The sequence below is a fragment of the Notothenia rossii genome (genome assembly GCF_949606895.1).
Source record: "Notothenia rossii genome assembly, chromosome: 7".
In the NCBI taxonomy this organism is placed as follows: domain Eukaryota; kingdom Metazoa; phylum Chordata; class Actinopteri; order Perciformes; family Nototheniidae; genus Notothenia; species Notothenia rossii.
Window position 1 is genome coordinate 77,411,268 of NC_136905.1, and position 17,782 is coordinate 77,429,049.

The following is a 17,782-nucleotide window of genomic DNA, read 5'->3' on the forward strand; positions in this document are numbered from 1 at the left end:
TCACCCATACTTAGACAGAGGATAGTGTCACTACTTTCCGTGTAATGGCCATCGCAGAATGCAATTGAAAGGTGTCAAACATCGATTACTGAGAATATTCAGACAATCAGCGCTGCACATCTCGTTCTGTGCCCATTCAAGTGTCACTTCACATTAATGGCGTTTGTGCTGGTGAATGTCAGCACTACTTGATGACAGCTTCTTTTAGATACAATCAGTGCCAGTTTATAAGCGATTCAACCCCTTCTGCGTATCCTTCCACGGAAAAACAACCACATTCATTTTCCCTTTGCCAAATTTGAGATGAAACTGAGAAGTTATGCTTCTGCCTTTCTTCTTCTTCTTCTTCTTTTTTGTGGGTTGTATGCAGATTTTTCTCAGCATTGTGATGAGCTAGCATAAAATGTGTCCCATCAGGGTGTGCCCTCGCTTGCATATATATATTTTTTAGAAGGGCATCCGGGGTGTTTTTTCCCCCTGCTTTTTTAATTCTATATTCTCTGTCATGCTGCCTCAGCTCAGTGCCAGCCTGCGGGGTTGTAAAAGCAGAGCTGGTGGGGGGCCGGCTGTGTAATGCTTAGCCAGAAGTCGGTCATGGTTAAGGCAAAGAGAAGCTGGGAACTTTTTCCACATTAGCACAGCTGATTCCTGAGCATATCTGAACAGATGAAATGGATTCTGAATGGCTGCTGAGCTTCTAGTGTTTCAGATCAGCGGGATGAGTGCTCTCTGGATGAAAACGCTCGACGTGGTTTTAAAAACTAGGGAGGCGTTGCACTCGAGTATTTATTGAAAAGTCTATCACTGTGGGAAATCATCACCAGCTGCATCCTGGGAAACATGGTGGCTTGTTGTTGGTACCCAGTTCAAGTGGAGCCATTGAAGATTCATTTAATTTAATTATGATTAATAATAAAAAAGCTTTATGTATAGCACTTTCCACATGTGTTCAAGTGCACCTCGTAGTGATTTACCAACATGGCATACAACACACATTTAAACAGAAATGTAGTTCAGGTCAAACATTAACACCTTGTTGCACACATGCAGCATAAAACATATTTAACATACAAGGAGGAACACAAGGAGGTTAAAAGGTGTTATAGTAAAATACAAAATAATCAAGACGGATAAGCCTCTCAGTAAAATAAAGGGAGACATAAGACAGAGCGAATAAATACAATACAATGATAAAACCTATAAAATAAAGAATAATAATGATTAAAAGAGGGAAGTCGCTTATAAAAAGCTAATCTATAGAAACATGTCTTCAGCTGTCCCTTTAAAAATATCCACTAAGTTTGCCCCTGTACTTTTTGATAATAATAATGTCCATAAAAAGAATAATGATTGCCTCTATAGTCTGTTTGGCCAAATTGAAATTGTTAGACATTATTTTTCGATTTGTTATGTACATGTTGCTTTCTGTCTGGGTGCCGAGGGGTTTGGCCTTTCATTTCAAAATTAGCAGTTAAATCCCAACGTATTCTTTTCAACACAAGTGTCCTTGAGCATGTAGCTGAACCCAATTGCTCCTGGTGTGTCTATAGAACATGTAAACTGGTTTGTACTGCAGACACACTTGATACTCTTTCAGTACCACGTCAAGACAACATACTGTACGAATGTTTTATTTGTTACTATTCTGTTTCCAGTATACAGTCAGTCAATAATTGTTACTAAAGGCAGAAACAAGAAAAGGGGAACTAGATAAAATAATTAATTCTCCAGTTGATTGATTTAAAAAAAATCACACAACATCATTTCTTAGGAAGGATTTATTTTTCAGACAAACATTGTTTGGTTCCAGCTTCTAAAATATTCAAATGGTGTGGTGCTTTTCTCTGCTTTCTATGACTTGGTTGAATATCTTTTGTCTGTATGGACAGCTTTTTGTGTGTGCAAAACTGTAATGGGCTTTTTTCATTATTTCCAGACATTTTGTGAACTTGTAAAGAAATGAAATCATGAAAGTTGCCGTTTTATAACCATCTGTATACTCAAGCTGCTGGCCCTTAAAGCTGGCGTTAGTTGACCAAAGATAAAAAGTCTCCGTGGGGATTATTAAAGTGGAACTTTGACTTTGTCTGTGGCTATTACACCTTCTCTTCCTTCTCCTTTAACAAGCGGCAGAGCAGCATTTAATTGTCTGTTTCTTTTCTAAAACTCTCGTGTTAGAAAAGCAAAAAAAAGGAGCTCTGTCTTTCCTTCTGTCAGAGTAGTTGGTGCTGCGTGTCTGCTGGAGGAGTGGTAGTGTGACCCTGAACCTCACTAATAACACAGTGGGCTCTGACACTACAGCATAATGTTCAGCAGCCCAGGCTTTGTGTACAGCGTTATCAGTGTCGGGCCTAATTATCATTAAAGGGAACAGTAAACTCTCAGCTCTGTGATAGCAGATCATCATGTGTTGTTCTGTTGCCGCGGTCAAAGGGACGATCGTTTTTTAGGGAGAGCCTGTGGTATGAGGCTGTGTTTAGCATACAGACAATACTACCATACAAGGCTGGCTGAATGCGGGTAAAAGCAGCCTTCTGTGGACGGGTCCTGCCAAGATGGAGTCCCTGCCATCCATTAGGGCCCAAGAAGGGGGGGGCAGAAGCAGATTAGTGTGCTTGGTTGTTGTCTTAAAGGCATAAGATTTTCTTTTTCATTCTATGAAATTCCTACTTGTGGTTCTGTGTAGCTTTCCCATGGCACTCTATTAGTAGATTTAGTCAGGGAATGGCAAAATGATTTAAACCAATACCACGATGTGAATACAAATATGTTCCTGTCATATGATCTGTATGGCAGTATGACAAATGGATGAGGAGTTACTTTTTTTTAAAAAGTTGTTCCTTGCCCAAATTGAAAAGAAAACACCAAATGTTCAATATTTCTTCTAGTGATATATTACTTGTTTAAATCAATCACAATCTAAAATCATACCTGCCATGTATAATCAATATCATTAGAAAATGACAAATGCATTTTTAAACACTATTTGATCCACTGATGCTGTACAGATGCATCCGTCCTAAGATGAACTGTTGTTTTGAAGTGTTGTCTCTTGTGTAGTCTGCTTACGAGTCCTCATCCGTCCTCAGGCTCTGGATCAGTTTGAAGGCCGACCGCGCTCCACTGAAGGCCTGCTGAGCGGCCAGACTGCCCTCTGCAGAGAGTAATGGCCCCCACTGCTGCTCGACTGATTTATTCTGGGTTTTAGCTTACTGATGCAGAGGTAGAAAAGTTTGCCCCATCCTGAGTCAAAGATGGACTTTAGGAAGTTTTACAGCTTGCTACTGGATGGATGGATTTGCTAACAAATGAACAGAAAGACTATGCTTTGCTGCGATGGCAGTGACGCCATTTTCCACACAGAAATCTTTAATCTCATTGAACCTCACCAATTACATGAGCCAGGACTAAAACGTGTTGGTGTTTTCACTTTCCTCTAGTGTGTTTTTTTAATAGGTTATTGTGCATGTACATGGTCTGCAAAGTTTCTCTCCCACACCCAGCCAACCCCCCCACCCCTTGCCAGAAACACCTCGATTGGACTCATTGGTTTACCTTCGCAACATAGTGACATCATTACGTAATAGTTGCGCTACTTTTGGCTAGTGCTCCAACACATTACACGTGATAGTCTAAGGGGTGGGACATCTTTAAGAGGTCAACCAACAATAACAAAGCCGGACAGCTAACCAATCAGAGCAGACTGGGCTCTGGTTTCAGACAGAGGGTGAAAAGAGGTGCTGCAGTACAGGCAGTATGAGAAGAATAGAGCTTTTTGAACATTACAGCATTGAAACCAAAACCTTGATTTTAGTCCGACATTGGAGATGTGTCTTCTAAGTTCCAATAGTGATTGGTGTTTGGTATAATCTGCACTCAGCTGCTCTGTGATGCTGAAAATCAAAGGGAACATTTTGTTTGTGCAGATGAGGTGTATCTGCAGGGTGTGAGTGGAGATGGGATGCTTTTTAAGGCTGATAAAAGAATAAATTAGCGTAGATTAAAAAGCTCTCTTCGTATTGCAACCCTAACTCAAACAAAACCCTGAGGTGTGAAAGCACAGTAGCTTCGAAAGCAGCCACTTCCTCATAATGAAATGTTCACTTGCACGCAGCCTTTTGTAGACTTTTATTGGCGGCCATGTTTGCTTCACAGCTCTCCTCCTCCGTGGCTGCTACCTTTGTACCTTTGTATTATCTTATGTATCTATTTAACAAACGTCAACATGGGAGGATAGCATCTTTATTGTGGATTATCATCGATGCTTATGAGCGCAGTTATTGTGCACCTCACTAAAATCCACACAAGCAACTCCTGATGGGCCTGGGTCGTAAAAAAAAATCATTAGATATTAAAGAATGCTTCTGCCTGCTAGCGTGCAATATCATGTGAGGTTATCTAATGTTTTTCAACACTCAATTGGGATATAACAATTCAATAAAAGTGTAATTTCTTCCCGAATATTCCGTAATTGATTTAAAATCTCATATCGGCTGCTTCACTAAGCTCAGACAGTCTGAAGGGAGACGCCGCTTCCCCCTCACTGAGTCTGATCATGCTCAGTCTGTGCACTGAAAGGACTGTTGTCACCTTTCAATGAGAAATCATGTTTGCTCTGCTCTCATGCTGCGCCACTTTGCCATTTGTGGAGCACTTGGCCGCTCTGCAGGGAGAGCACTGTTTGCATGAGAAAGGGCTGTTGTTGAAAGGCTCTGATATCAATGTGGGTCCAGTAACAGGAAGTGCAGACACTGGCTGGCCAATGATTGATCTCAAGACCTTTTTAATATTAAGATGATACATTTGCAGTTTTTACTACATTTCTCTAATGCTGCACGGGGGTCCATAAACTACATTAATGTTTTTAAATGTAACTCAAACCCAGATCACTTCCCAGCATAGGGGTGGGCGATATGACGTTATATTTCGTCGTGACGATATTAGGTCTCCACGATATGCTTTTTCAGAGATATCTTATCTATCGTGATAAAAAAAATAAAATAAATTGAAAACAAAAACTATAATAAAAAATAAACTGATCTGAAAGACATGCTCTAAAGCTGTCTAGTCAGGATTCAGACAGTATTGCACTTTATTTATTGTCTTGTTTGATTCTGTTGGCTTATATTTTATTTGATCAATAAGGTATTTATATAGTTTTTCCCTTCAGTTATGCTAAAGTCTTTTATTGCACTTCAAGTCTAAAGTTTACATTTTAATTGTTTGGCACAGACTTTTCCTCATTGATGTTTTATGTTTTACTTAGTTATGTTTTACCCTCCTTTTCATGTTTATTGATGTGCACTGCTAGTGCTACCTCAGAAAGTTCATTTTGATACTGAGAAACTGTGCCTTGAAGCCATATCAAAATGTTGAATTGTTCATTCAGGGATTCATTTCAGAAATAAAACCAGCTTGAAATGGTATCTTGGTCTGTTACTCCTTTTTGTTTTAGTTTCTGTTACCTTGTAGGTTTTTGTACTGTTAAGTAGCTTGAAAAATAACCATAATAACCGACATGGAAAAATATCGTGATATATATCGTGATATATATCGTCTATCGTGATACTGCTTGAAAAATATCTTGATAATATATTTTTCAATATCGCCCACCCCTATCCCAGCATAACAGGCCTTTTCAACACACGGTTTTATATGGTCAGATTTTTATACCAAATTTCCCCAAAACTTTTTTTGATCCTTGAACAAATAAATATTTAAGTCACTGCTTGAAAGTTGACATGCATTACAAAGAAAAGAAAAGCAGCTTTTGAATGATTAAATTAAATTATCATTTATTTATTCACAATTTCAATGATTATATATTGCAAATCTAAATGTATTTTATTCGCTTTATATGATAATTAACATGGTTGATGAATTTAGTTTTTAATTTTTTTTGTAATTTCTTTACATTTTTATTGTTGGATGTTCGTCAAAAGCTCATAGTAGGCTTAGGAAATAGTTGCTGACTTTTAGTTCAGTTTGCTCTTGGTTGATTCTAATTTCGGTCCCTAATATGTTCCAGATACAGATGGCTGCTTCTTCACAATGAAAAACATGATTGTTTTATGATTTTACTGCCTCATGCTTGTAAATTGCAATAATATATTTGTGTCAGTCAGGGACAAGATGTTATCATGCTCTATCATTTTTAGATTTTTTTACATTTAGCAGAAACTTGTCTTTCCTGAAAATCTGTTTGCATTGTTCTGAGTGATCTCATGACCTTATTAGAACTTGTTTTCAGTGGAACAGCGTGAGTCCTTTGGTTGATGTTGTGTTGAGTTCAGGGGAGATAAGAGCTGTTTGTGTGTTATGTTGACTGTGACTAGAGAGTCCCTGCAGGCGGGGCTGCATTATCACCGAGAGATCTGTAATTACAGCGTTAGTGTACTTGTTAGTTAACCGCTGAGACCTGCTGTGAGAAAAGAAGTGGGTGGAAGTACTCTGAAACAGTGAGCCAGCAACACTCAGAGCCTCATGTGTGGTTTCAGTGTTAAATTAGGTAAAGATTAACAGCAAGTTACGTTTTTAGTGTTTAAACTCTTTATTTGCTGATACTCTGACTCCAAGTCCATCCCTCACAGTGATTGCAGAGGAGCGTTGTTGCAGTATCGAGTCATAAGTCTGGCCTGTAAAGTTGTCGTTAACTTAACAACACACACCCTTGGCCCTGGACTTGGAGCCCACTCAGTTGGGCTATCGGCCCACCCCTCTGCAGCTATGGTTGCAGGCGAAGTTTTCAATAACAAGAAGTTTCAAATCACTTGTTGCCTGGGTGCCAAAATAAACTGTGTTATGCAATGCTCAACAGGGATCCCAATGTTCTGATCATGATTATTTAATCCAATTCCTGCTGAAGTTTTGAAAGATTAACATCTGGTTATTAATTAAGTGGAAAGAAGTAAATGTGTAATAGATCTGACTTTATGAACGTAAGTAAGTAAAGTTTATTTATAAAGCGCTTTTCACAGACAAAGTCACAAAGTGCTTGACAAAAGAATAAAACATCATCATAGGAATCGTACAATGATAAATGACCACACAAGCCATGTGTTAAGAAGTCATAAAAGCACCAAAACGCAGTAAAAACACGATAAAAACACAATGAAAACCAAATAAAAACATAGTATCAAATAGAATAAAATCAAGCACACCGGTTACCCAAACGCCTGCCCAAACAGGAATGTGTTTAAATTAGTTTTAAAGGAATCAACTGAGTCAGCAGACCGTAGATGAGCGGGCAGAGTGCAACAACCAGAACCTCCGTCTTATCAGCATTGAGTTGTAAGAAGTTATCTGCCGTCCAGTCCTTAATAACACGAAGACATTCTAAGAGCCTAGACATCCTAAAAGCCTCACTAGGCTTGAATGAAATGTGGAGCTGGATATCATCCGCGTATAAGTGATATTTAATGTTAAATCTGTTTATGATCTGTCCTAAGGGTAGCAAATATAGGGAGAATAACAGAGGCCCCAAGACCGAGCCCTGCGGGACACCACAGGACAGTGGAGAGGAGTCCGACACAAAGTCTCCAATCGAGACGGTGAAACTTCTGTCAGCAAGATATGATGCAAACCAGTCTAGTGCTATGCCCACCCAGTCACGTAACCTCTTGATCAGGATATGGTGGTCTACAGTGTCAAACACAGAACTTAGGTCAAGAAGTACTGACACAGAGCAATCACCCACATCAGAAGTTAGAAACCCCCACGAGAGCCGTTTCAGTGGAGTGCTTTTTCCGAAACTCCGACTGGAATGTATCATAAATATTGTGCCTATCCAATGCAACAGTGAGTTGGTTGGCCATAACCTTCTCTTTAGACAGAAAGGGTAGTTTTGATATAGGCCTGTAGTTCACGGGCAGGGCCGGATCTAAGTTTTCTTTAATATGGGCTGAATAGTGGCATGCTTAAAATAGGAAGTGTTTCTGTAGATCGTTACTTAGTGGGGATGGGCATGAGCACTCAATTTGGACGACGTCAATATTTGTTCAATTGATGACGTTCCAGGTAGAATGATGACATGCGTCATAAAAGTGATGTTATGGAGCAGTCTCACAAAGTAAACAAAATGATTGTGCAGTACAAGTTATGTAACGTTTAACATTTGTATCATAGAACAACTAGTTAGATGATTACTATTACTTTGTTGGGGTTATCCCTCTCCTGTGGTGTGTTATAGTATATAGGTGTTTGTGCCAGAGTTCCCGTTAGAATATTTTATTGCCGGTCAAAATGTCCGTTAAAGTTTAAATCTTCCGGACAAATTCGAAAAGTGCGGGTCAAAGGTCTTTTTTTAATTTATTGAGATTTAAAACAAATTGATATGATTCAATATTAAACAAACTAATTATAGTAGATTAACTACATTATTCAAAAGTGTACAGTAATTTACAATAACACGGGAATAATAAACGGAGCGCTCTCTCCCTCTCCTGACAGCCCGTCGGTATCATGCAGCTCGCGGATCCAGTAATGAGTGACCAGACAGTACAACTAAACACATCTATGACTAGTTTAGGTAGTTTGAGAGGTAATTAAAATAGCTACGTGTGATATTCTAACCTGAAGTGTGTGTTTTGTTCCGCTCACCGCTGCAGGTGATCAGGCAGAGCTGCGTGTCGACTCGTCAGCAGCAGCTGATCTCTCTCAGATTAGACTTTACTCGCGTTTATGTCCATATCGATCAGATCTAGCTAATGATATGACTACCTGCTTATTAAAAGACACCTAAACAATAAGCGTTGCTATGCAACCGGGTGAGGCCACAAAGTAGGCTATAGCGCAGCATTATGGATTTGTTTACATGCCCACCGGAACCCCGAGGCATTACCAACAACAGATCAACACACAATCAACCCATACAGGACATCTCTTTCTCCACATTAAGTGTTAGACATTAGAATTGACTATTCTTGTCTGTCACATACTATTCTTGTCTGTCACATACTATTCTTGTCTGTCACATACTATTCTTGTCTGTCACATACTATTCTTGTCTGTCACATATTATTCTTGTCTGTCACATGCTATTCTTGTCTGTCACATAAGTGGCGCAACTGATGCGGTATTGCGCTAAGGGGAAATTATTTTGACCGGATATTTTGAGCGGAGAGATTTAGATTTGCCAGTCTTCAGCATATTTTACCTGTCATAGTCCGGTAATTACCGGCTAACGGGAACTCTGGTTTGTACATCAATGGTCTGCAAAGACTATCCCCAACTGGCCACGCAAGTTTATTTATACAGCAAATTTCAAGGCAATTCAAAGTACCTTACAGAAAACCTTACAGCATTCAAAAAAAATGGTGCAACATAAACTCATTTGTTATGACATTTAAGTTCATTGGATATTTTTAATGAGTCATTAAAGCCAAAAAAACTGGCAGTATAAGATATGAAACGTTTTTTTATTTAATAGAAGGTTGTGGCAAAAAAAAATCTTCATCCATAAGTGAGAGTTGGAAACGTACCTGCAATTTTTTGGGTAGTTTGTTCCACTTAAACAGAGCATAATAACTAAACACTGCTTCTCCATGTTTGGTTATCACTTTCAGGACAGAAAGCACACTAACTAACCATTCACCATTTAGATTGTTCATTTCAAACCCTTTCCCTGTGTTAGAATTGAAAGTACAAAGTACAGTCCTTGAATATGGACCTAAAAAGCCCTACCCTATTATTAACATCGTAATGCAGAGATCTTTCTGCAGACTTTAAAACCAAGTGGTGCTGAGAGACTGTTTTGGAGGCAGACTGTGACTGGGTGTGTTTTAGAGAGTCATTGCACCCTGAGACCTCCATGAGTAATGATACAATCTCTGGCTGCATGTAAGTGCCCCCTGTGTAATTCAGCTGCTCTCTGCTGTGTCATCAGGCAAGAATTGATCAGGCAATAACAGGCCGGGCGCCGTGCTCCACTCTGAGTCTGTGCGGCTGTCCGTCGTGGTGTCGGCCTCACATAATAATTTGCAGTGAGCTTTAATCATTTACCCTGAAGCTGGCTTATTTACTGTTTGCTCAACCACCAGGCATTAAATGAAATCTGAAGTGGCAGAAGTTATTGTTTACCTCCCTCTCTGCTGACAGGCTCTTGTGTAAAAACTCTTTGTGTACTAATTTCTGTGAAGCTACTACACAAGTATTCTTAGCAACAACTTCTAGCGTGACATTTTTCTATTCAGTATTTTAAAGATAAATAACAAAATATTTTCTCATCATTTTAGCACAGAACGGGCCTGAGAGTTTAAAAAAAGGGCAAATACCCGTGGGATTTCAGTTCAGTTCCAAACATGTTCCATGTACAGATGGTTGTTCTTTATTATGCTTCATCATAATAAAAACTTAAAGTGTTGTTATTATTTTACTGCTCAATGGTTGTAAATGTTGAGAATACATCTGTCAGGGAACACCATAATAATTGTTTTGGGTTTTGGACAGACGGTATGTATTATTAATACATTATTGCACCCTAATTCATTTGTTTCAGTGGTTTATTATTTTTGCATGACATAAGTATGACAGAAATACATCTTTTAATTGAACAACAAAACATGATGAATTCTAAAGGGAGTCATTTGGCTTTCTTTCTTGTTTTTAATACTGCTTTTTAATGTGATATGGGCACATTTTTTCCAGTCAAACGTATCAGTATATGTTGAACATTCTTGCATAAAGCATAGTGATGCTGCGGTTTGGGGGATTCAGGGGTGCTATCAGGAACTTATTTCACATTACACCTCTCAGTGTTTCCCATACATTGATTTATTTGTGGTGGGCCCCCTTCTTATTTGGGGGGGGGGGGGGGTGGATACATGGGCCACCCAAATAGGTTAAGGGGCCTTTGTCTTTTCTTGCCGGGGTGGGGTGGGGGTGCGGTGCCCCCAGAAATATAATCAAATTCTGTGGGAAACACTGCCTCCAACAGAATAACGTTTCCTGGGTTTCAGCTTGTTAGGAATAAACCGTTATACATATTAATTTGTAACCTTGTCTATCTTCTTTCTCTCAGGTTGACGGGGCCCTCTGGTCATCTGAGTGACGGTCCAGGGAACTACAAGTACAAGACCAAATGCACCTGGCTGATCGAGGGACAGTGAGTAGGAAGCAGATCCAACACAGCACAGAATAACAGCACATTACTTTACAACAATTATGCTACTCTTTCTTTTAACCACTTTGTTAGTTCAGAAACTTATTTTTTTTGAGTCTTTTTTGATCATATCCTTCAAATAATGGGGTAAAAAGTGGATTTTATTCTTCTTTATTAATTCAATTTATGATGGTAGATTGCTGCGTGAAACTCTAAATACAGGTGTCAGGCAAGCAAGTTAATATTTTTTGGACCGCAGTAAAAAAACAAACTCAAGACTCGGGGGCCAAATCCGGCCCGCGACTTCATTGTATGTGGCCCGCAAGAGCTTGCAATGAATATAATATGTTTATCAGGGCTCGACATTAAGGGCTGCCCGATGGCCCGGGGCCATCTAGTATTTAGCTCGGGCCATGAAGCCTCACCTGCTGGTTGCCCGATCGGGCAATCTATTATACCAGTATCATGCAGCTCGCGGATCCAGTAATGAGTGACCCGACAGTAAAACTAAACATATCTATAACTAGTTTAGGTAGTTTGAGAGGTGATTAAAATAGCTACGTGTGATAAGTGTGATAGTGTGTGGAATAGCTACACACACTAACCTGAAGTGTGTGTTTTGTCCGCTCACCGCTGCATGTGATCATGCAGAGCTGCGTGTCGACTCGTCAGCAGCAGCTGATCTCTCTCTCCCGTCAGATTAGACTTCACTCGCGTTTATGTCCATATCGATCAGATCCAGCTAGTTCTAGCTAATGATATGACTACCTGCTTATTAAAAGACACCGTGACCTAAACAATAAGTGTCGCTATGCAACCGGGTGAGGCCACAAAGTATAGCGCAGCATTATGCATTTGTTTACATGCCCACCGGAACCCTGAGGCATTACCAACAGATCAACGCACAGTCAACCCACACAGCACATCTCTTTCTCCACATTAAGTGTTACACATTAGAATGGACTACTCTTGTCTGTCACATACTCTTCTTGTCTGTCACATAAGTGGCGCAACTGAAGCGGTATTGCGCTAAAGGGAAATTATTTTGACCGGACATTTTGACCGAAGAGATTTAGATTTGCTTGCTAACGGGAACTCTGACGTCACCATTGTGTGTGCTTCGCGGATGCACTCGGCTGCTCGGGTCTGCTCGGTCAGCTTCTGGATGAGGAGGCATTCCTTCGACCAACTTACAGTAGATAACATTACAAACATTTTTAACAGGGGCCATAATAGCGTAAATAATGTTTGTTTTGGCAGTTATAACTGCATGTAATGTTTTCTACTTTTTTACATCTGGGAAGGCATTTGCCTTCATCAGATGGAAAGTGTCTTGACAAACAACTTAAGTATTTATTATAGCTATGCAGGGCATGCAAGCGAGCAAACACAAACAAGTTAAATGAAGAATACAATTGAAATTGTAATATTGTGGTGGTTCATCTTATAATTCAGTCTAGAGAATGCACCAGACAGCATCTAAGACCTGCAAAAATCTAAATGTTCTAGGTGGAGGCCCCCCAAACCCTTCGTGCGTCATTTCGTCCGCGCGCATTTTTCAGGGCAATCTCTATTGGGCTCAGGGCCATCTGTAAATTAGCTTAGATGGCCCACAGGGCCATCTCCCAAAATCCTTAATGTCATGCTTTGTTTATTATACGGTTACATGCCATTTTACAGAAGTACATTGCCAATAAACAACATGTCCCACAATGCATCTCATTTTGTGACATGCGCACTGAAAAGAATTGCAATTATTTGCCCTAGACTTCTGCATTCAGACGTAGTTAATTATGAAGTTATTACCCTATCCGATAATAATCCAAAGCAGAGGCAATAATGTAATATAATACATTATTTAATGTATTTATATCGTCTTAAAGTTACAACCGGCCCTTTGAGTTTAACCATAATGCTAATGTGGTGAACATTGAGTTTGACACCCCTGGTCTAGATTGAAGCAGAATATTTTCCATATGATAAGCTGCTATCCAAAAATAATTAGTGTTTTAAAATGCACAAAAACAACCTACGCATCGAGTCTCTTAAGAAGCCAGAGCAAAGTCTGCAGACACTCCACACGAAACGATACTCTCTCATTGATTTCATCCATTAAATCAGTTTCTACCATTATGAAAAAGAGGCTACAGAATTGATAACCTGGACACAGCTGAGGGATGGATTGTGAAAAGAGAAGCTGCAAGTCAATAATTCAAGGGTGCTCATAATGATGGTAACACACACAGTCTGCACTGCAGTCCTTCACTGAGAAACCCTCCAGCATCAGGACTATACACTAGGCTGAAGCTGATGGATGGAAATGAATTGCAAAGTAACTGTGTGGAATCCAATACTCCTTCTCTATTGTTTTAGTCAGCATTACCACGCGACAGAGTATCGATTCAGAGCCATGGTTCTCATTTTTGTTTGTCCCAGCAGCTCTTCCGAACCATAAGCTCTCTGATTGCATTTGCATTTTAGGCATTTCGCCAACATTTTCATTCCTGAGGACGATTAAACACGAGTGAGTTTTCTCGAAGCTCAGGAGGTCAAACTCATTTTTCCTTGCACAGGACGTGTGGATGTTACAGGGACTTGAACCTCTGACCTTCCTGTTCCTGAATGGCTTCTGTAATCGCTATCGTTCAGCGTTTTCATTACATACTAATGGCACTTTAATATGCTTTCTCCATACCTCTCAGCATGAGGTTAATGCAGTGGCACGTCCACCATATGCATCAGAATGACAGGGGAATTATATCGCCTCGTACATACATTCACTCAATGCTTTCCCTGCCGTTAAGTGCCTGCTGTGGCCTGAAGTGACTTTACAGAAAAGGCAGTGAAATGATCAGTAAAATAAAGCCGTGTTTATGGGTAGCGGAGTGATTTAAAAGAGGGGTTTCTTTGTCAGATATCTCCAGTCGCTCTTTGGTAAATAATGAATCGAACAAGCCACAAGCTTTCTTTTTCTAATCCAACCTCGGGGCTGCTCCTATTCCTCCACGAGGGGAGGAAGGGAGGAAGGGAGGATGAGCCCCTCTGCGCTTCAATAAATCAAATTCTAAGGACATAAATGTGACCATTCATAACATTTCCCGTACTTCTTGTAGCCTCAAAGTAGAGAAAGCTAAATAGGCCTTTGTGTCATTCCCTCCACTTTTGAATGATTTCATTTTGCCGTGTTAGAGCAGAGTTATTTTCAACAATCTCATGTCTACAATCAAAAACTGATTAAACAAGCTTACTTTGTCCTGTTGGTCTCTCTGCTGTACTGAAAATGTCACGGAGGGTTAATACATTAATATTGCACAGTTTTTAAAATGAGCCTTATTAAATGTAACCTACTATATCGGCTTCTTCACTTGTCAGAGCTGGCGTTTACCTTCTGTTACGTCCGTTAATGTAACAAATCACCTAATAAAATCGTATGAATTTGAAATAACAGTTTTTTACTGTGATTTAATGCAAATATAAAGCTGATGCAAGTGAAGTTTAGTCGTAGGTAGAAAATGTTTTGCCTTTACCACTTCAGCTGGTAATTATCCACCTTTCTATGTTCCAAAAAACCAATTTATTCTCTTTCAGGAACAATAACAAAAATGTTTTCGATTCAATTCCTACCCCGTTCAGAAGTTCTCATTGTCTTCTCCTGTGTGTTGTTTTCCAGACCCAACACCATACTCCGATTACGGTTTAACCACTTTGCCACCGAATGCAGCTGGGACCACCTGTACGTGTACGACGGAGACTCAATCTACGCCCCCCTCCTCGCCGCCTTCAGGTACGTCTACTGTGGGTTCACTGCAGTCCGTTGTACAAGTAGTCCCTGTGCGGAGTAGATGTCCTGGAAATGTTGTTTTTTAAGCACTTACTTTCAACATGAATTAGCTAGGAGTGGATCCATTACATATTAAGATATCAAAATGTTTATAATTCTGGCATTTCTTTGCTTCCATACATTGTTATTACTTAAGCAGGCAAACCATCGCCTCCAATTTTTCTGTGTGCCATGCATTAAGATGGCCCTTTTAAGGTGAATGATACACTATCCTGCCATTTGTATAGGAACTCACTTGGTGGACTGGCTTATCTACTGCCTTCTTTCTCTTTATTTTACAATTGAATCCAAAAAAGTTGCTTTAAGTATTCACTTCTATCCCTCAAATGTGTATTTTACGGTGGTAGAGAAAACTGTAAAAACTGTAACTGTTACTAAACCCTTAAATATACGTTTATGCACACAAACAAGCAAAGACTGTTGTGTCTCCTTCAACAAGATCCTTACCACTTATATACATATCAGTCTAGGAGTTCTGTATATGTGAAAATTAAAATCTTAATCTGTTAAATGACATGTTTGTGTTGTAATTGCAGTGGTCTAATCGTGCCTGAGCGTTACGGGAACGAGACGGTCCCTGAGGTGGTGTCTCAGTCCGGCTATGCCCTGCTGCACTTCTTCAGTGACGCTGCCTACAACCTGACCGGCTTCAACATTTCCTACAGGTGAGAGAAGAACAACGATTTCAATTCCCTATTGGTTTCATTTTCAAAAGCAAAGTGCAATCAGTTTTTAGAATTTAATCAAAGCAGCTTTCAAAAGGCTTATCTCTCCACTTACAGGTCGCGTCTCCAAGTCAAATGAAATGTTTTCTTGGTTTTGAAATCTCAGATGTCTGATGGCAGCTTCCACATATTCATTTGCTCCTCATCCTCTGATTGTGGTGCTGCAGGCCTCAGGGCCACACATGCATCCATGATAGTGTCAGTCACCAGATGAAAATATCTGCTAAATGACAAACACTTTACCACTCAGCCCTGAGAGGAGAACCTGTGTACAAGCATTTTTTTTGCATCACTTCACAATGCTAAGATAAACCACATGGAAGCAAACATAGGCCAATAACTAGTTTAACACAGTGCTGGAATGTAATGAAGTATATTTGCGTAAGGACTGTACTTAAATACATTTTTAAAGTACTTTTTATGGTACTTTATTTCTACTGCTCAACATTTTGGAACCCTGTATAATACTTCTTACTTGACTGCACTTATCATGCAGCTCTAGTTACTAGTTGCTTTATTGATTCAGATTATTAGCTAATACACATTATACTGGTAAATATTTTGACTCCATCAGACTCATTTTTATTGGATATATAATATATCCTTAATATTCAAATGTAAGGGAGAAAGATTTATGTAATTGGAACATTAAAATGGAAAGGTATCTCAAATGTTTTATTGTGCTTAAATTGACATTTACAATTCAAATGTTCCTAATTTTAAAATAGTCAGAAACGTTCAAGTTGCATAAAAAAAAGTGGGAAAACCAGACACTAAAATGTAAGATGAAAAATGTGTGAAGTTGTATTATAAAAGAAAACATTAACCATATACATTCAGACTGAGCATTACAATATATATATTCTATAAATGATGTGGGATAAAAATAGTTATTATTTCTAGAGTTGTCAAGTTAACGCCTTAATAACACGCTAACGCAAAAAAAAATGTTAACGCCACTAATTATTTTAATGCGCGATTAACGCATGTGTATTTGTCCTCGGCCCGCCCCGTAGTTTCAGAGCCCAAAGGCTTTACGTTGTTTTTGTTGTTAGTTGGATGTTGGCAGATTCTAGCGAGAGATATGGATACAAAAAAAGTTGCTTTAAAATTCAAGCCAAGCACACAGCTGATGCTGAAAGCCCCGCTCCTGCCACTCGCTTGTGGCAGACCACGCTTGAAAGTTTGCCGAGGAGACGCCTGGACACTTCTACGAGCAACAAGCTTTCAACAGCGATAGCTAAATGAGTGGCTACAGCTTAACATCGTGGAGGACGAGGGGCTGCGTTAGATAATTCGGATCGCATCCAACGTTTCGACTGCACATCACAGTAATTATTTTGACCCACAGTGGGAACTTCAGTCTCTTGCTTTGACTGAAGATGAAGACAGAGGAGCGGGATTTCGCCGACAACTGTAAACAGGCTTGTCTGTTTGAGCAGCTGGCTCAGTGCAAAGAAGTACACAGGGTTGGGAGAGAGTGTAAGAGAGAGAGAGAGAGGTTCCAGGTTGTTGTATTGAGAATATTCAGGAGAATATTTGATAATAAACAAACATTTGCATAAAGCATATATTCCCACTCATATGTTGATAAGAGTATTAAAAACTTGAAAAAGATTCCTCTAGTCTAAGGTACATTTAGAACAGATCATTTGCGATTAATCGCGATTAACTATGGACATCATGCGATTAAATATTTGAATCGACTGACAGCCCTAATTATTTCATATATTCTTCAGGTCCATTTAAGGTCAAGATTACATTTCTTTGCCTTTTTAAGAGCACTTTTTCCCTTCATGCTGATATCTTTTCAAACCTAGGACTAATGACCAAAACACCAGCAAAAAGGTTCACTCCCCACATGTGTTGTTCATTTCTACATGATGTCCTCTTTTCTTTTGAGCTTTCAATTCCCATAGGTGTGTACTTGACATCAGCTTTTCAGTATCCAGTTTTTACTTCATGAAAGCAAGAAACCCCTTTTTACAGATGAGTGAGCAGGGAAAATGCAATGGGATGAACACAGACAATCAATGAATTCCCATGTATTCACAACAAACACTCACCCAAACTCATATATTCTTATAACTTGAATCTGCCAAACAACCATATACCTGT

The 17,782-nt window shown here is 39.5% G+C and overlaps 1 protein-coding gene across 3 annotated transcripts in view; it reads left to right on the forward strand.

Moving 5' to 3' along the window:
* Positions 1-17,782, forward strand: part of atrn (attractin) — a 138,449-nt gene that overhangs the window by 1,653 nt on the left and 119,014 nt on the right. For all 3 annotated transcript variants that reach the window (XM_079692010.1, XM_079692011.1, XM_079692012.1), the window contains exons 2-4: positions 11,018-11,101; positions 14,769-14,882; positions 15,476-15,604. In XM_079692010.1, coding sequence (XP_079548136.1) covers positions 11,018-11,101; positions 14,769-14,882; positions 15,476-15,604 — 327 coding nt within the window. The remainder of the gene's footprint in view (positions 1-11,017; positions 11,102-14,768; positions 14,883-15,475; positions 15,605-17,782) is intronic.